This window comes from Hemitrygon akajei, chromosome 23 (genome assembly GCF_048418815.1).
Source record: "Hemitrygon akajei chromosome 23, sHemAka1.3, whole genome shotgun sequence".
Lineage (NCBI taxonomy): Eukaryota > Metazoa > Chordata > Chondrichthyes > Myliobatiformes > Dasyatidae > Hemitrygon > Hemitrygon akajei.
This window is the reverse complement of record NC_133146.1, coordinates 25,234,381-25,251,279: the sequence shown is the minus strand read 5'-3', so window position 1 is coordinate 25,251,279 and position 16,899 is coordinate 25,234,381. Positions and strand designations below refer to the sequence as shown.

Sequence of the window (16,899 nt, the reverse complement as noted above, 5' to 3'; positions counted from 1 at the left end):
CCTTTGGGATCCCATTGGTTGCAAGCTTCCAGTCAGAAATTTAGTCCTTTTCTGTCTGCTATCGCCAAGCCAGTTTTGGATCTTGTTTCGCAAAACACCTTGGACGCCAGGCGCCTTAACTTTCTGATCAGGCTACTATGTGAGACATTGCCAAAGTTCATGTTACTGCCTCAATTTTCTTCAAACCTTCTGAACCTTTTGCTTTTCCTATTCTCTCCTCTTCTTCTCCCCTTCACTCCAGAACCCACTTGACTGTCTGAACCCCAGCCTTTTCCAGACTCAGAGCATTGCCCTCTTTAACATCCTGTTCCCTATTCCTTTTGCCCTTTTATCAGTCTGCATTCCCTCTCACTTATTGTAGTATGTGTTCGAAGCTTGTTGGTACATCTGTTCATCATCTGTTCATTCCAGGTACGTTTGCAGTCTTGTATATTACGGCTTGACGTTGAATGCCGGCGAGCTGAAAGGCAACCGCTACTTGAACATTGCCATGTATGGTCTTGTGGAATTGCCAGCATTCCCCTTGTGCCTTTACTTCATTGATAAATCCTGGTAAGAGTCAAACTATCCACCTGGAATGAATAAGTGTGGCTTCTGATTTAACAACAGAGCAGCCTGAGCAGATGTCAGTTGTTTTTGTTCTCCAGATGGGGGAAAGAAAGGCCCATTGTACCTGTACTGTCCTGTTTCTCATTGGGTTGGGTTATGGCATGCTGCAAATCACAGTGATAAGATTATACTTGTTTCTGAGGGGAATTTGTTCGGGACTTGTCTTATAAACTCCTTCATACAGTATGCACATGGTAGCCTTGTGGATAGGTTGCTGGATCTATATCAAAAGATCTGGACTTCTGATCCAGAGACATTAATCTACCTCAAAATTCTGGGAATTTGAAACAATTAAATACATTTTAATAAAAATCAACACTATTAGCGGTGACATGAAACTACCAGATTGAGACGAAAACCCATTTGTTCTTTGACATTCCACCTCTGAGTACAAGAGTCGCGGCATCAAGTTACAGCTATGTGCGCAGTGGCCACTTTATTAGGTACAACAATGGAACCTGGTGTGCTTCAAGGTTTCATCCACTTCAAGGTTCAGTGTGTTGTACGCTCAGAGATGGTTTTCTGCTCAATACTATTGTAAGGTGTGGTTATTTGAGTTACTCTCACCTTTCTGTCATCTTGAACCAGTCTCCTCTGACCTCTTTCATTAACAAGATGTTTTTACCCACAGAACTGCTGCTCACTGGATATTTTTTTGTTTGTCACACCATTCTCTGTAAACTGAGACTGTTGTGCATGAAAATCCAAGGACATCAGCACTTTCTGAGATACTCAAACCACCTCATCTAGCACCAACAATCATTCCATGGTCAAAGTCACTTTGATCACATTTCTTCCCCATTTGAACAATTGAATCTGTTGACCATGTCTGCATGCTTTTATGCATTGAGTTGCTACCACTTGATTGGCTGATTAGATATTTGTAATAATGAGGTGTACAGGTGTACCTAATAAAGTGGCCATTTTGTGCACAAGGTTTGAGTTAGACCTCGGAACAATGTGTGCAGTTCTAGTCATCTGTGGATAAGAAATTTCATTAAGCTGTAGAGTGCAGAAAAGATTTTTGTTGATCCTGCCTACACTGGAGGGAGACTGAATAGATTGGGATATTTTTCCCTGAAGAATACAAGACTGAGAGGTAACCTACAGAGGTTCATAATATCATAAGGAGCACAGATAAGGTGAATGGTCACGGTCTTTTTCCCAGGTTAGGGGACTCCAAAACTAGATGGCAGACATTTAAGATAATAAAGGTTTAAGTTTAATCTGAGGGGCAGTTTTTTCACACACGGGGTGGTGAGTATATGGAACGAGTTCCCAGAGGAAGTGGCAGAGAATGGTACAATTAAAGCATTTAAAAGACATTAAGTCAGATCATGAAATGGAAAGGCTTAGAGGATATGGGCCAAACAAATGGAAAAAGATGAGCTTATGTAGACAAGTTGGTCATCATGAAGGGCGGGTTTCCATACTGTATATCTCTGACTGACATCTTTCAGGTAGGCATTCTGCCACCCTTGCCCAAGTTGACCCACGTGACCAGGTTCTCCATGTGTGTTACTCTTAACCAGACTCTAAATGACATACAGGCCACTCAGCTGTTTTGTTGGTGACATTCCACTCTTTGAACAAGTAGGAGGGAGAAAAGCAACATGTATCTTTTGTCTGTTCTTAATTTCCACATAACCATGCTATTTAAACACATTAATCGGAAGTTTAATTCTCAGTGCTCAAGTTAATAGATTTACCCAAACACATAGCACTATTTTATTCCAGAATCGTACTTCAAATCTCATTGGGATCTGTGCTGCAATGTCTGACACTTTCCCTGCCTCAGAGATGCTCCTTGTGATTTCAGTCATCGCACAATGCTGTTTTTCAGAGCTGTGGAATTAGAACTCACTGGTCCAGAGAATGATTGCCATTTGTCAGTCTCTGAAATACAGGTCTGCGACCCACATGTGCTCTCCATTAGAATGCCATTTAAAGGGGGAAGCTTCTAACACTGGAGACATCAGAGAGCTGCTCCAAACCCCACTGGAGGATCTGTGCAGCATGTCACAATGTATTGCAAGAGAGAGATCACTGATCTGTACAAGGGAAATCAGCTTCACACACTTTGATGTGCATGTAAATCTAGTAATATTACTAATCTGTTAATTTTCAGGCTCCACACAAATAGCCAGCTATGAATAAAAAGGGCTCTAATTCTCCCAAGGTTCAAGTGGTCACTAATTAAAAGAGAATTACTATGTTGCCTTCTGGAAACTCATTCTGCAACTTCATTCTAATGAGTTTGTTTAGCCATTTTGGGATTAATCAGGGATAGTCAGCATAGGTTCATTAGAAGGAGATCATGTCTAATCAATTGAATTTAATTTTTGAAAAAGATACCGAAGTGTGTTAATGAGGGCATTGTCGTTAATTTAGTCTATCTGGACTTTAGTAAGGCTTTTGACAAGGTCCCACATGGGAAACTGGTCTAAAAAGTTTGAGCCTGTGGGACTGGTGGCAAATTGGAACCAACACTTTGTTAAATGGAGGCAGAGAGTGATGGTGCAGTGTTACACTTGTGAGTAGGATCCTGTGACTGGTGGTGTACTTTGGTATTGGGACTTCTGCTGTTTGTTATGTACATTAAAGATTGGGATGTGGCTGATGGAGCTATGACAAGTAAGTTCACAGATGACATGAAGGTGGTTGATGTTAATAATAGTGTGCAGTCTTTGGTGACAGGAGTGTATTGATCAGTTGATGAGATGCACAGAGCAATAGGGAGGATCTAACCTGGTCCCAACGTATTGATGTAGTTGTAAAGAAGGCAAGACAGTGGGTATACTTCATTAGGAGTTTGAAGAGATTTGGCATGTCAACAAATACATTAAAAGACTTCTATAGATGTACCTGGAGAGCATTCTGACAATCTGCATCACTGTCTGGTACAGGGGGGTGGGGAGGCTACTGCACAGGACTGAAGGAAGCTGCAGAGGGTCATAAATTTAGTTGGCTTCATCTTAGTTACTAGCCTACAAAGTACCCAGGACACCTTCAAGGAGTGGTGTCTCAGAAAGGCAGCTTCCATTATTAAGGACCTCCAGCACCCAGGGCATGCCCTTTTATAACCATATAACAATTACACCATGGAAACAGACCATCTCAGCCCTTCTAGTCCATGCCAAATGCTTACTCTCACCTACTCCCACCGACCTGCACTCAGCCCATAACCCTCCATTCCTTTCCTGTCCATATACCTATCCAATTTTTTTTTTTAAAAGACAAAATTGAACCTGCCTCTACCACTTCTACTGGAAGCTCGTTCCACACAGCTACCACTCTCTGAGTAAAGAAATTCCCCCTCGTGTTATCCCTAAACTTTTGCCCCCTAACTCTCAACTCATGTCCTCTTGTTTGAATCTCCCCTACTCTCAATGGAAAAAGCCTATCCACGTCAACTCTATCTATCCCCCTTGTAATTTTAAATACCTCTATCAAGTCCCTCCTCAACCTTCTATGCTGTAACAAGACCTAACTTGTTCAACCTTTCTCTGTAACTTAGGTGCTGAAACCCAGGTAACATTCCAGTAAATCTCTTCTGTGTTCTCTCTATTTTGTTGACATCTTTCCTATAATTCGGTGACCAGAACTATACACAATACTCCAAATTTGGCCTCACCAATGCCTTGTACAATTTTAACATTACATCCCAACTCCTATACTCAATGCTCTCATTTATAAAGGCCAGCATACCAAAAGCTTTCTTCACCTCCCTACCCACGTGAGATTCCACCTTCAGGGAACTATGCACCATTATTCCTAGATCACTCTGTTCTACTGCATTCCTCAATGCCCTACCGTTTACCATGTATGTCTTATTTTGATTAGTCCTACCAAAATGTAGCACCTCACACTTATCAGCATTAAACTCCATCTGCCATCTTTCAGCCCACTCTTCTAACTGGCCTAAATCTCTCTGCAAGCTTTGAAAACCTACTTCATTATCTACAACGCCACCTATCTTAGTATCATCTGAATACTTACTAATCCAATTTACCACCCCATCATCCAGACCATTAATGTATATGACAAACAACATTGGACCCAGTACAGATCCCTGAGGCACACCACTAGTCACCGGCCTCCAACCTGACAAACAGTTATCCACCACTACTGTCTGGCATCTCCCATCCAGCCATTGTTGGATTTTACAATTCAATATTAATACTTAATGATTGAACCTACCTAAATAACCTTCCGTGTGGAACCTTGTCAAAGGCCTTATTTAAGTCCATATAGGCAACATCCACTGCTTTACCCTCGTCAACTTTCCTCGTAACCGCTTCAAAAAATTCAATAAGATTTGTCAAACATTACCTTCCATGCACAAATCCATGTTGACTGTTCCTAATCAGACCCTGTCTATCCAGATAATTATATAGACTATCTCTAAGAATACTTTCCATTAATTTACTCACCACTGACGTCAAACTGACAGGCCGATAATTGCTAGGTTTACTCTTAGAACCCTTTTTAAACATGGAACCACATGAGCAATGCACCAATCCTCCAGCACCATCCTCGTTTCTAATGATATTTGAAATATTTCTGTCAGAGCCCCTGCTATTTCTACACTAACTTCCCTCAAGTTCCTAGGGAATATCCTGTCAGGACCCGGAGATTTATCCACTTTTATATTCTTTAAAAGTGCCAGTACTTCCTCTTCTTTAATTATCGTAGTTTCCATAACTACCCTACTTGTTTCCCTGACCTTACACAATTCAATATCCTTCTCCTTAGTGAATACCGAAAAAAAGAAATTGTTCAAAATCTCCCCCATCTCTTTTGGCTCCACACATAGCTTTCCACTCTGAAATTTTATCCCTCACTCTCCTTTTAATATAACTGTAGAAACCCTTTGGATTTATTTTCACCTTACTTGCCAAAGCAACCTTGTATCTTTTAGCTTTTCTAATTTCTTTCTTAAGATTCTTTTTACATTCTTTATATTCCTCGAGCACCTCATTTACTCCATGCTGCCTATATTTATTGTAGATTTCTTTCTTTTTCCGAACCAAATTTCCAATATCCCTTGAAAAACCATGGCTCTCTCAAACTTTTAACCTTTCCTTTCAACCTAACAGGAACATGAAGATTCTGTACCCTCAAAATTTCACCTTTAAATGACCATTTCTCGATTACATCCTTCCTATAAATTGTCCCAATCCACTCCTCCTAAATCCTTTTGCGTCTCCTCAAAGTTAGCCTTTCTCCAATCAAAAATCTTAACCCTGGGTCCAGTCCTATCCTTCTCCATAATTATATTGAAACTAATGGCATTGTAATCACTGGACCGAAAGTGCTCCCCAATACATACCTCCGTTGCCTGACCTATCTCATTCCCTAACAGGAGATCCAACATGGCCCCTTCTTTAGTTGGTACCTCTATGTATTGCTGCAAAAAACTATCCTGCACACATTTTACAAACTCCAAACCATCCAGCCCTTTTACAGAATGGGCTTCCCAGTCTATGTGTGGAAAATTAAAATCTTCCACAATCACAACCTTGTGCTTACTACAAATATCTGCTATCTCCTTACAAATTTGCTCCTCCAATTCTCGCTCCCCATTGGTGGTCTATAATACACCCCTATAAGTGTTACTACACCTTTCCCATTCCTCAATTCCACCCAAATAGTCTCCCTAGATGAGCCCTCTGATCTATCCTGCCAGAGCACCGCTGTAATATTTTCTCTGACAAGCAATGCAACACCTCCCCCTCTTGCCCCTCCGATTCTATCACACCTGAAGTAACAAAATCCAGGAATATTTAGTTGCCAATAACACCCCTCCTGCAACCATGTTTCACTAATAGCTACAAAGTCATATTTCCAGGTATCAATCCATGCTCTAAGCTCATCCATCTTTCTTACAATGCTCCTAGCATTAAAATAGATACACTTAGGAAACTCTCCACCTCTTACTCTCTGTTTATCCCTAACGGTGCAAACAACTTTAATATCTTTTTCTTCCTTCTCCCCTACATCTTCGGTCCGAGCGCTCCTCTTCTCTGTCACCTGCTTATCTTCCCTCACACACTATGTACTAGCTTTCTCTATTTGTGAACTAACCTCCTCTCTCCTAGTCTCTTCAATTTGATTCTCACTCCCCAAACATTCTAGTTTAAAGTCTCCCCAATAGGCTTCGCAAATCTCCCTGCCAGGATATTGGTACCCCTAGGTTTCAAGTGCAACCTATCCTTTTTGTACAGTCACATCTGCCCCAAAAGAGGTCCCAATGATCCAGAAACTTGAATCCCTGTCCCCTGCTCCTATCCTTCAGCCACACATTTATCCTCCACCTCATTCCATTCCTACTCTCACTGTCACATGGCACAGGCAGTAATCCAGAGATTACTACCTTTGCTGTCCTTCTCAACTCCCTTTCTAACTCCCTATATTCTCCTTTCAAGACCTCTTCCTTTTTCCTACCTATGTCATTGGTATCTATATGTACCATGACCTCTGGCTCCTCACCCTCCCACTTCAGGACGTGATCAGAAACATCCCGGACCCTGGCACCAGGGAGGCAAACTACCATCCGGGTCTCCTGATCGCGTCCACAGAATCACCTATCTGACCCCCTATTACTACTGCCTTCCTCTTCCTTTCCCTACCCTTCTGAGCTACAGGGCCGGACTCTGTGCCAGAGGCATGGCCACTGTTGGTTGCCCCGGGTAGGCCTTCCCCCCCCCCCCCCCCCAACAGTACTCAAACAGGAGTACTTATTGTCAAGGGGTACAGCACTGGGGTACTCTCTAGTACCTGACTCTTCCCCTTCCCTCTCCTAACTGTGACCCACTTGTCTGCCTCCTGTGGCCCGGGTGTGACCATCTGCCTGTAACTCCTCTCTATCAACTCCTCACTCTCCCTGACCAGACGAAGGTCATCGAGCTGCAGCTCCGGTTCCCTAACACGGTCCCTTGGGAGCTGCAGCTCAGCGCACCTGGCGCAGATATGGATGTCCGGGAAGCTAGGAGACTCCAGGATCGCTCACATCCGACACCGAGAACAACAAGCTGCCCTCATACTCATACTTCCCCCTTTCCTCAAATAACAGGAAAAACTGAAGCCTAAACCTCCCTTGCCTCGCCTGTTTCCGCCTAAGCCTGTTGAGCCAAAGCCCTTAAGCCTTCATTCTGCTCCTGGCTCACTCTGCTGCCCGCAAACGACGCTGCCCACTGTATAAGGCTGTGTTCCTTTTTAAATCTTCTGCGCTTTACTGCCCGACGTCGCACGCCTGTGCAGTCCCGCCTCTCTTAACTCCGATGAGAAAAAGAAAAAATCAAAATGGCTCCAGCCGCACTCCCGTTCCCATTCTCAGACTTGCTTCTCCAAATTAAACCTGAATCAGGATTTCTGACCTTTTAAATCTTCTGCGCTTTACTGCCCGACGTCACACGCCTGCGCAGTCCCGCCTGTCTTAACTCCGATGAGAAGAAGAAAAAATCAAAATGGCTCCAGCCGCACTCCCATTCCGATTCTCAGACTTCCTTCTCCAAAAACAATTTTTTAAAAAATTCACTGTTTTCTCACTGTTACCATCAGGTAGGTACAGAAGCCTGAAGGCACATGCTCAGCGATTCAGGAACAGCTTCTTCCCCTCTGCCATCTGATTCCTAAATAGACATTGAACCCTTGGACACTACCTCACTTTTTTCTTAGTATACAATATTTCTGATTTTTGCACATTTTTAATCTATTCAATATACACATACTACAATTGATATTCTATATTATGTATTGCCTTGAACTGCTGCTGCTAAGTTAACAAATTTCACGTCACATGCCGGATAGGCTGTTTCTTTTCTTTGGAGTGATGGAGACCAAGAAGGGGATATGGTGAGGGACATAGATAGGGTTGAATGTCACAAACCTTTCTCCATTACTGAGGTATCTAAAACCAGAAGGCACAGACTTTAAGTAAGGATTAAGAGATTTAGAGAGGATCAGAGGGAGAATTGTTTTCAACGCAGATCCAGCTAAAAAATAAACAGAAAATGCTGGAGTTACTCAGCAGATCAGGTAGCATCTGTAGAAAGAACTGGGGGTTTCATGTCATCAGAAATCAGAACTTGGGTGCTAAGTTTTGTTTTGTCCTTTTGTCTGACTTGAAACAATTGAACAATTTTATCAATTGCAAGTTTACAGGTATCACCTGTGACTGGGTTACATGAGAATTTGAGTATTCTTTTTCATGTTTTTCAAATGTGTATATCTTCTGTGTCAGAAGTCTTTTCATGTTATTTGATGGGTTGTTTGAATGGAACACAGAATAATCTCTCCCTCTCGCTCCCACTCTCAATCCCTCCCTCGCTATCACACTTGATTGCTCACCCCCACCACCCCCCTCACCACCCCCTCTTCCCCCTCACCCCCATCCCCCCACACACATACACACACCTCTCCTCAACCCCCTTCCTACCACCATCCCACCACTGTCCCCCCACCTCCCTCTCTTTCTCTCTCTTTCCCCTCCCAACTCCATACTCTACCCCTTACCAAGGTCAGGGAGGCGTAAGACAATGGCAGCATTTCTGCTGTTTGCAGGCGTTGCTTGTTTAAGTACCATGTTCGTGCCGGAGAAACAAGGTAAGGATACTTTTCACAGTTTTGATTCTCAGTGGTCTAATGCCGTAGGTAATAAAATATAATAAGTTCACGATTAGATTCTCCTGTGGCTATTTCCAACATATTTGATTTTTGTGTCCCATAGTGACGGTATTATGCTATGTTGTTGCTCACTCACTCAAGTCAGTAATTCCCCATTGTCTCCCTCTTTCTGTACTGGGATCATTTCTGTTGTCCTCCAATGTGTAAGAACCGTAGCAGAAGTTGTAGAATTTTGTAATATGTTAACCAGGGTGGCAACTACCTGCATGGCTACACCCTTCAAAAACATAAGTAATTCTGCAAATGCTGGAAATCCAGAGCAATACACACAAAATGCTGGAGGAACTCAGCAAGTCAGCAAATGAATAAACAGTTGACATTTCGAGCTGAGACCCTTCATCAGGGCTGGAAAAGAAGGGGAAAGGCACCAGAAAAAAAAAGGTGGGGCAGGGAAGTAGGACAAGCTGGAAATAAATGTTGAATCCAGGTGGGTGGGAAAGGTAAAGGGCTGGAGAAGAAGGAATCTGGTAGGAGAGGAGAGTGGGCCATAGGAGAAAGGGAAGATGGAGGGGCACCAGTGGGAAGTGATGGGCAGGTGAAGGGAAGAGGCAATTTTGGAAGAAGAAATCGATGTTCATGCCATCAGGTTGGAGATTACCCAGACAGAATATGAGATGTTGCACTGTCCTGAGAGAGGCCTCATCGTGGCAGAAGAGGAGGCCGTAGACCAGCATATTGGAACAGGAATGAGAGAGGAATTTAACTGTTTGGCCACTGGGAAATTCTGCTTTTGGCAGATGGAGTGGAAGTGCTTTACAAAATGGTTCTTCAATTTACGTCATTTGTAGAGGAATCTGCGTCAGGAGCATCGGATACAGTAGGTGACCCCACCAGATTCACAGGTGAAGTGTTTCCTCACCTGGACACACTGTTAGGGATCTGAATAGTCAGGTGTACTATTTCTGTTGCTTGAAGGGATATGTGCCGGGAGGGAAATGAGTGGGATGGACAAGGGAATCATGGAGGGTTCCCTGTGGAAAGTCTAGGACTAAGAACAATAGATTGTTAGGTGGTGGGGAAATGAATGAGGGAGTCAGAGCAGAATGATATATCGTCCATTACAGTGGAGCAGGTACAAGAGCCTTTTATCATTTAATCCACTGAAAGATGAATATAATTGTTCTGTGTACATTGTTATGTGGTGGTGGTGGTGGGGGGCAGGGAACATTCAGTCCTTTTATATCCTGTTCTGACATTCTGTGAGATCGTTGCTGATTAGTGACCCAGCTCCATTTGTCCCATACCTAAAGACAAACATTTTATTTTTGTGACCAGATTTTGACATGGGATTCTTGGTGGACGTCGCTTCAGTAGCTCTGTGTGGAAAGTTGGCTGTCAGTGCGGCCTTTAACATTGCTTATGTTTTTACTGCAGAACTGTATCCCACTGTGATCAGGTTAGTACTTTTCATTCTGGGTGATTATACAAGTCAAGTGCATTTTCCTTAGCAACCTAGAAGACTTCCACACACAGCTTCTGGCTTCCCCGAATACTTGGTCACTTTTGCAGTGTAGGAAACATGGCGGCCAATTTGTGTACAAAACCACCCACAATAGCGCAATAATGATTTAATCATCTTATTGATAACGGGTGAGAGGTTGGTGTTGACTCCACTTAGTTATGTTGAATTGTGAAGGTTTGAGTAGTTCGGTTTGTCTCACTTCACCAGTAGAAATATGGTAGCAGAGCAGGATGTATTACACTTTTTATTAATGTCTTATCAGTTTTCAGCATTCAAGTTTTGTTTCACTAAAGCTGAGAAATAGAACTTTGACCCTGAGCATGTAGAAGATAAATGCTGAATTCCTGTGAGCATTCTTTCTATTTGCAAAGCAAATTAAGTTTTCTGAGTGAAGGATTCATGCTAACTTTTTTCTACTGAGGAAGTAGAAATAGTTTTAAAATTAGTATGTTATTTGAAATAATAACTCTTTAAGATATGAGAGCTAGTTATTTGCTGCCAATGGTAATTACTTTCTGTTACTTCTGAGCCTCTATCTGATACTTATTTAGTAGTTTGGCTTTCACTGATAGACCTGCATTTCCTGCACCCACATGTGGATAGTGTGCTTGGTATAAATTCCTTTTATGGGATTAATTATGGCTCAATATTCTTCATTTTAATCAACAAGAAAGTATCATGCTGATAAACTGATAAAATCTATGGATTGAAATGTATTCCAAAAAATGTAGTCTACTCTTTGAAAGCCTGGTGAAAGAATAGGTTAAAATCCCTGAATTCCCAGGCTTCCACGAAGATCAGTGTGAAGGTACATAATCAGTCTGATAACTGAAGTAATGCACAGATATGAGATCTTAAGTGACTTGAGGCCTTATGTCAGTTCAGTGGTAAACAGATGGGATCAAGCTACAAATTGCACTGGTATTAACCCTGTAATTCTATAAAAAGAGCTAATGAAGAGGAGAGTTCCTCCCTCCGTCAAATTGGAGATGTGCTGATGCTCCAGATCTAGGAATGTGTTGTCACCTCCCAAATCCCTGCCTGTTTTTACCAGTACAATATTGTAGTTTGTTGTACTAAATGTTATCTCCATTCTTCTCAACCTCGCAGCATTTAGTCAACCACATCAGAGAGGAGGTACAGGAGCCTGAAGAGGCACACTTTGCAACTTCAGAGCTGAACGACTACTGACAATGATCATCATGAAGTGCTTTGAACAGCTAGTAATGGCACATACCAGAAACTGCATTCCTGCCATATTTGGCACTCACCGACAGGACTGCTTTACGACAGATACTCTAACATCTTTCATGCACCTGGCCCCAGTACACCAAGAAATCAAGGACACTTATGTCAGCATGTTCTTCCTGGATTTCAGTTTGCCATTCAACACCATTGTCCCACAGACCTTGGTGAATAAACTCCAACTCCTCAATCTAAATACACCACTGTGCATTAGGTGTTGGACACCCTAACCAAAAGACCTCAGACAGTCAAGATGCACAACCGGTCATTCCTCTCCATCCTCAACACGGGTGCCCCACAAGGCTGTGTACTGAGCCCATTGATTTACACTGCTGACACATGACGGCATGGCCAAACACCCAAGTCATCACATTGTTAAGTTTTCCAAAGATATGAAAGTATTCGGAGTCATCAACAATAATGACACCTCGAGGCCTGGTTCCAGGCAAATCTCTTCCTTGATGTGAACAGGACAAACAAGATGGTTATTGATTTCAGGAGAACTTGTACTACTCACATCCCTCTTTACGTTGGTGATACAGCAGTGGAAATTGCAAGCCGTGTCAAACTCCTGGGAACACACATCTTATACAACCTCTTATGGTCCCAGAACACATCACACACAGTCAAGAAAGCTCACCAAAGCTTCTACTTTCTGAGGAGGATGAAAAAAGCTGGATTATGTACATCCATGTTCACATCATTCTACCAATGCACAGTAGAGAGCATCCTGACATGCTGCATCACTGCTTGGTACAGAAACTGCACTGCAGTGGACAGGAAGGCTTTACAACCTGTAGTCAAAACTTCCAACACATCACTGGCACTAGCCTATCTGCCATCAAGGACATATATACAAAAACGTACCAGCAACAGCTTGAAGGATCCCACCCACCCTGCTCCTAGACTGTTTGTCCCAATCCATTAATAAAAGGGCTACGTAGCATCCACACCAGGACCACCAGACTCAAAAACAGTTACTTTCCCCAAGTTGTAAGGCTGATCAACACCTCCATCCACTAACCCACCAGTCCACACCCCAAACACCACTACTTTATCATTTCCTGTGTCAGATCTGGTGATTTTCTGATCCACAGGTTCTGTTAGGAATCCAAGAATGAGTTGAAAACTTGTTGCTTCATGATTGTTTATTGAAAATTTAAACAAAGGAACAGGCACAGACACATGAAACTAAGAACCATGAACAAAGGCAAACTAAGATGGCAATTTTTGCAGAGACAGACACGTTTATTCTGAGTTAAAGCAAATTCCTGAGATAAGTGAAGGGCCTATTAGAAGACTCACAGATACAGAGCGTTTAACACTTAGCCAATGAAAAATGAGAGATGATAAATTGTTTTGTAACTGTTATATGGCTTTACCACCAGTAGGTGACGTCTAACACCACATACAGTACTGTGAAAATGACGTTAAAAATACAAGTTATACATTAGTGAAACTACAAATTCAGTGTTGCTAAAGACTCATTAATCAAACTGATACCTTATTAAAAATATAAAGAGCAATCAATTTCAACACTTTATATACAGACACTTGGGTCCAGTTTCACTTTATGGACATACAGTCACTCTATGTCTATAAGCTATCTTATGTATTTATTGTGTTTTATTATTATTATTATTTTGTTCTTGGTCTTATTGTGATCTTTTTGTGCTGCATCGGATCCGGAGTAACACAGTTTGTTCTCCACAAAAGAGATCGCAATAAGAATATATATATATATATAGAGATATAGATAGATATATAGAACATACAAACTCCTTTCAGGCAGTGGTGATAATTGAACCCAAGTTACAGCCACTGTGCTAATTGCCATGTTACCATGGCACCTACACTGTTGTAACACATAGTTATTGTTACCTTCCAGAAGAATATAAAACTAGAAGCAAAATTAGGCAATTCAGCCCATTGAGTCTGTTCCTCATTTTCATCATGACTGATCCATTTTCCCTCTCAACCACATTCTGCTTTTTTCCCATATATTTTCACACCCTGACTATTCAAGAACCTATCAACCTCTCCCTTAAGTACACCCAGTAACCTGGCTTCCACAGGCATATGTAGCATTTAATTTCACAGATTCAGCACCCTCTGGCTAAAGAAATTTCTCTTCCCTCCATTCTAAATGGACGTCCTCTATTCTGAGCTGTGCCCTCTGTCCTAGGGTCACCCATTATAGGAGATATACTCTCCACCTCTCCACATCTACTCTATCTAGGTTTTTCAATAGTCAGTAGGATTCAATGAGATCTCCTCTTATTCTCCTGAATTCCAGCAAGTACAAGCCCAGAGCCATCAAACACTCCTCATATGATGACCATCTCATTCCCGGAATCATTCTCGTAAACCTCCTCTAAACCGTCTCCAATGTCAGCACATCCTTCCTCAGAAAAGGGGTCCAAAACTCCAAGCAAGGCCTTGCCAGTGCCTTATAAAGCCTTAGCAGTACATACTGGCTTTTATATTTGAGTCCTCTTGAAATGAAAACTAACGTTGCATTTGCCTTCCTCACCACGAACTCTACCTGCAAGTTAGCCTTCAGGGAATCCTGCATGAGCGCTCTGAAGTCCCTTTGCACCTCAGATTTTTGAATTTTCTCCCCGTCTTGAAAATAATCTATACTTTTACTCCTCCTACCGAAGTGCATGACCATATACTTACGGACACTGTATTCCATCTGCTACTTCTTTGCCCATTCACCTAATCTATCCTTCTGCATCCTCCCTGCGTCCCCAACACTACCTTCCCCTCCTCCTTTCTTTGTATCATCTGCAAACTTGGTCACAAAGCCATCAATTCCGTTGTCCAAATCATTGACATATAACATAAAAAAAAGCAGTCCCAACACAGACCTCTGCGGACAGTCACCGGCAGCCAACCAGAAAAGGCTCCCTTGATTCTCACTCTTTGCCTTCTGCCAGTCAGCTAATCTCCTATTCTTGCTAGAAACTTTCCATTGCTCTTACCTTGTTAAGCCACCTCATGTGCGGTACCTTGTCAAAGGCCTTCTGAAAATCTTAAATACATAACATCCACTGATTCTCCTTTGTCTATCCTGCTTGTTATTTTCTCAAAGAATTCTAACAGATTTGTCAGACAAGTTTTTCCTTAAGGAAACAACGCTGACTTTGGTCCATTTTATCATGTGACTCCAAGTATCCCAAAACCTCATTCTTAACAAAGGATTCCAACATCTTCCCAACAACAAAAGTCAAGCTAACTGGCTTATAATTTCCTTTCTTCTGCCTCCCTGCCTTCTTGAAGAGTGGACTGGCGTGCAATTTTCCAATCCTCTGGAACCGTACCGGAATCTATTCTTGAAAGATCATTAATGTCCCCATGATCTTTTCAGCTACCTCTTTTAGAACCCTGGGGTGTAGTCCATCTGGTTCAGGTGACTTATCTACCTTTAGACCTTTCAGCTTCCCAAGCACCTTCTCCCTAGGAATAGCAACTGCATTCACTTCTACCCCCTGACACTCTTGAAGTTCCGGCATATTGCTAGTGTCTTCCACAACTTGTCTCACCCAAGCCTGTTAAGCTGAAACCTCCCCACTCTGACTTTCTTTTGGCTTGAACCAGTCTGGCCATTTTCCTCTGACCTCTCTCATTAACAATGTGTTGTTGCCCACAGAACTCCCGCTCACCAATTCCGTTGTCCAAATCATTGACATATAACATAAAAAAAGCAGTCCCAACACAGACCTCTGCGGACAGTCACCGGCAGCCAACCAGAAAAGGCTCCCTTGATTCTCACTCTTTGCCTTCTGCCAGTCAGCCAATCTCCTATTCTTGCTAGAAACTTGCTAGATGTCTGTTTTGTTTCTCGCACCATTCTCTATAAAGATCTGCCATGATTTGAACGAATGACAAAGCAGACTTGAAGGATCCGATGGTCTACTTCCACATCTGTTCCTTTTACCAAATGTCCTTCAGCATATCATATACTTTCAGTGGTTGAATAGGGAACCATTAGGAGAGGGACATTCTTATTTAAACTACCAATGAGTCCTATTTATAATTTAATAGCTGGTTGGGGAGAAAGGGATTCAAGTCCAGTTATCTGTAAGTATTTGTGCATAGTTTGAAACATGAACTTCTGATCAGAATATTAAGTGTTTTGAAATCTGAGATGTTGCCTTTAGGAATTGGAGCAACACATCCTGCCAGGTGATTAACTGCTTTGTCCATCTTAATGTTTTAGCCTGCCTTGAGCTGATTCAGATTTTGTTTTGATACAGGAATGCTGGATTGGGAATCTGCTCCATGTCGTGCAGGATCGGTGGGATTCTGGCACCTTTCGTGCCATCACTGGTTAGTCTTACATTTTCTTCTATATAATTTGCCATTGCACATTGGCATTATACTTTGGTGGAAGTAATTTATTTAACACAAAGGTGAATACACCTCAGTTGAAATGCTGTATCCAGTTTGGGCCACTGTACTTTGGGAGTAACAGTGAGATCAGGAAGGCAGTTCTGCTGCATTTCGTGGTGAGCAAAGGGCATGATAAGGCACTGAAGTCATGGTCGTCCCCTGCAATCAAGGAAGACCAGAGTTGTGATAACAACTCGTACCACTAGACAGGGACTTCTGAGGTCAGGAGTGTGGAACTGCCCCAGTGTCTTTTCCACTTTAAATAAAGTCTCCAGTCATCATCGGACATAACTGACAACCAATCAATTAATCACTTTGGAAACAATGTTAAATGTGAACAGTGTTCAAAATTAAAGAGTTTTTATAGAGTAGATGGGGAGAATTTGTTTCCATTGGCAGGAGGTTGAGAACCCAAAAGAAATACAGTTAATTGGCAAAGAGGTGTGAGAATTTTTTTACACATTGCTGTGATCTGGAATATAATGCCTTTGCTTCCA

At 42.2% G+C, this 16,899-nt stretch overlaps 1 protein-coding gene across 2 annotated transcripts in view; it reads left to right on the top strand.

Moving 5' to 3' along the window:
- Positions 1–16,899, top strand: part of slc22a15 (solute carrier family 22 member 15) — a 52,214-nt gene that overhangs the window by 24,927 nt on the left and 10,388 nt on the right. For both annotated transcript variants that reach the window (XM_073027226.1, XM_073027227.1), the window contains exons 7-10: positions 412–552; positions 9,131–9,216; positions 10,573–10,693; positions 16,267–16,339. In XM_073027226.1, the coding sequence (XP_072883327.1) occupies positions 412–552; positions 9,131–9,216; positions 10,573–10,693; positions 16,267–16,339 (421 nt within the window). The remainder of the gene's footprint in view (positions 1–411; positions 553–9,130; positions 9,217–10,572; positions 10,694–16,266; positions 16,340–16,899) is intronic.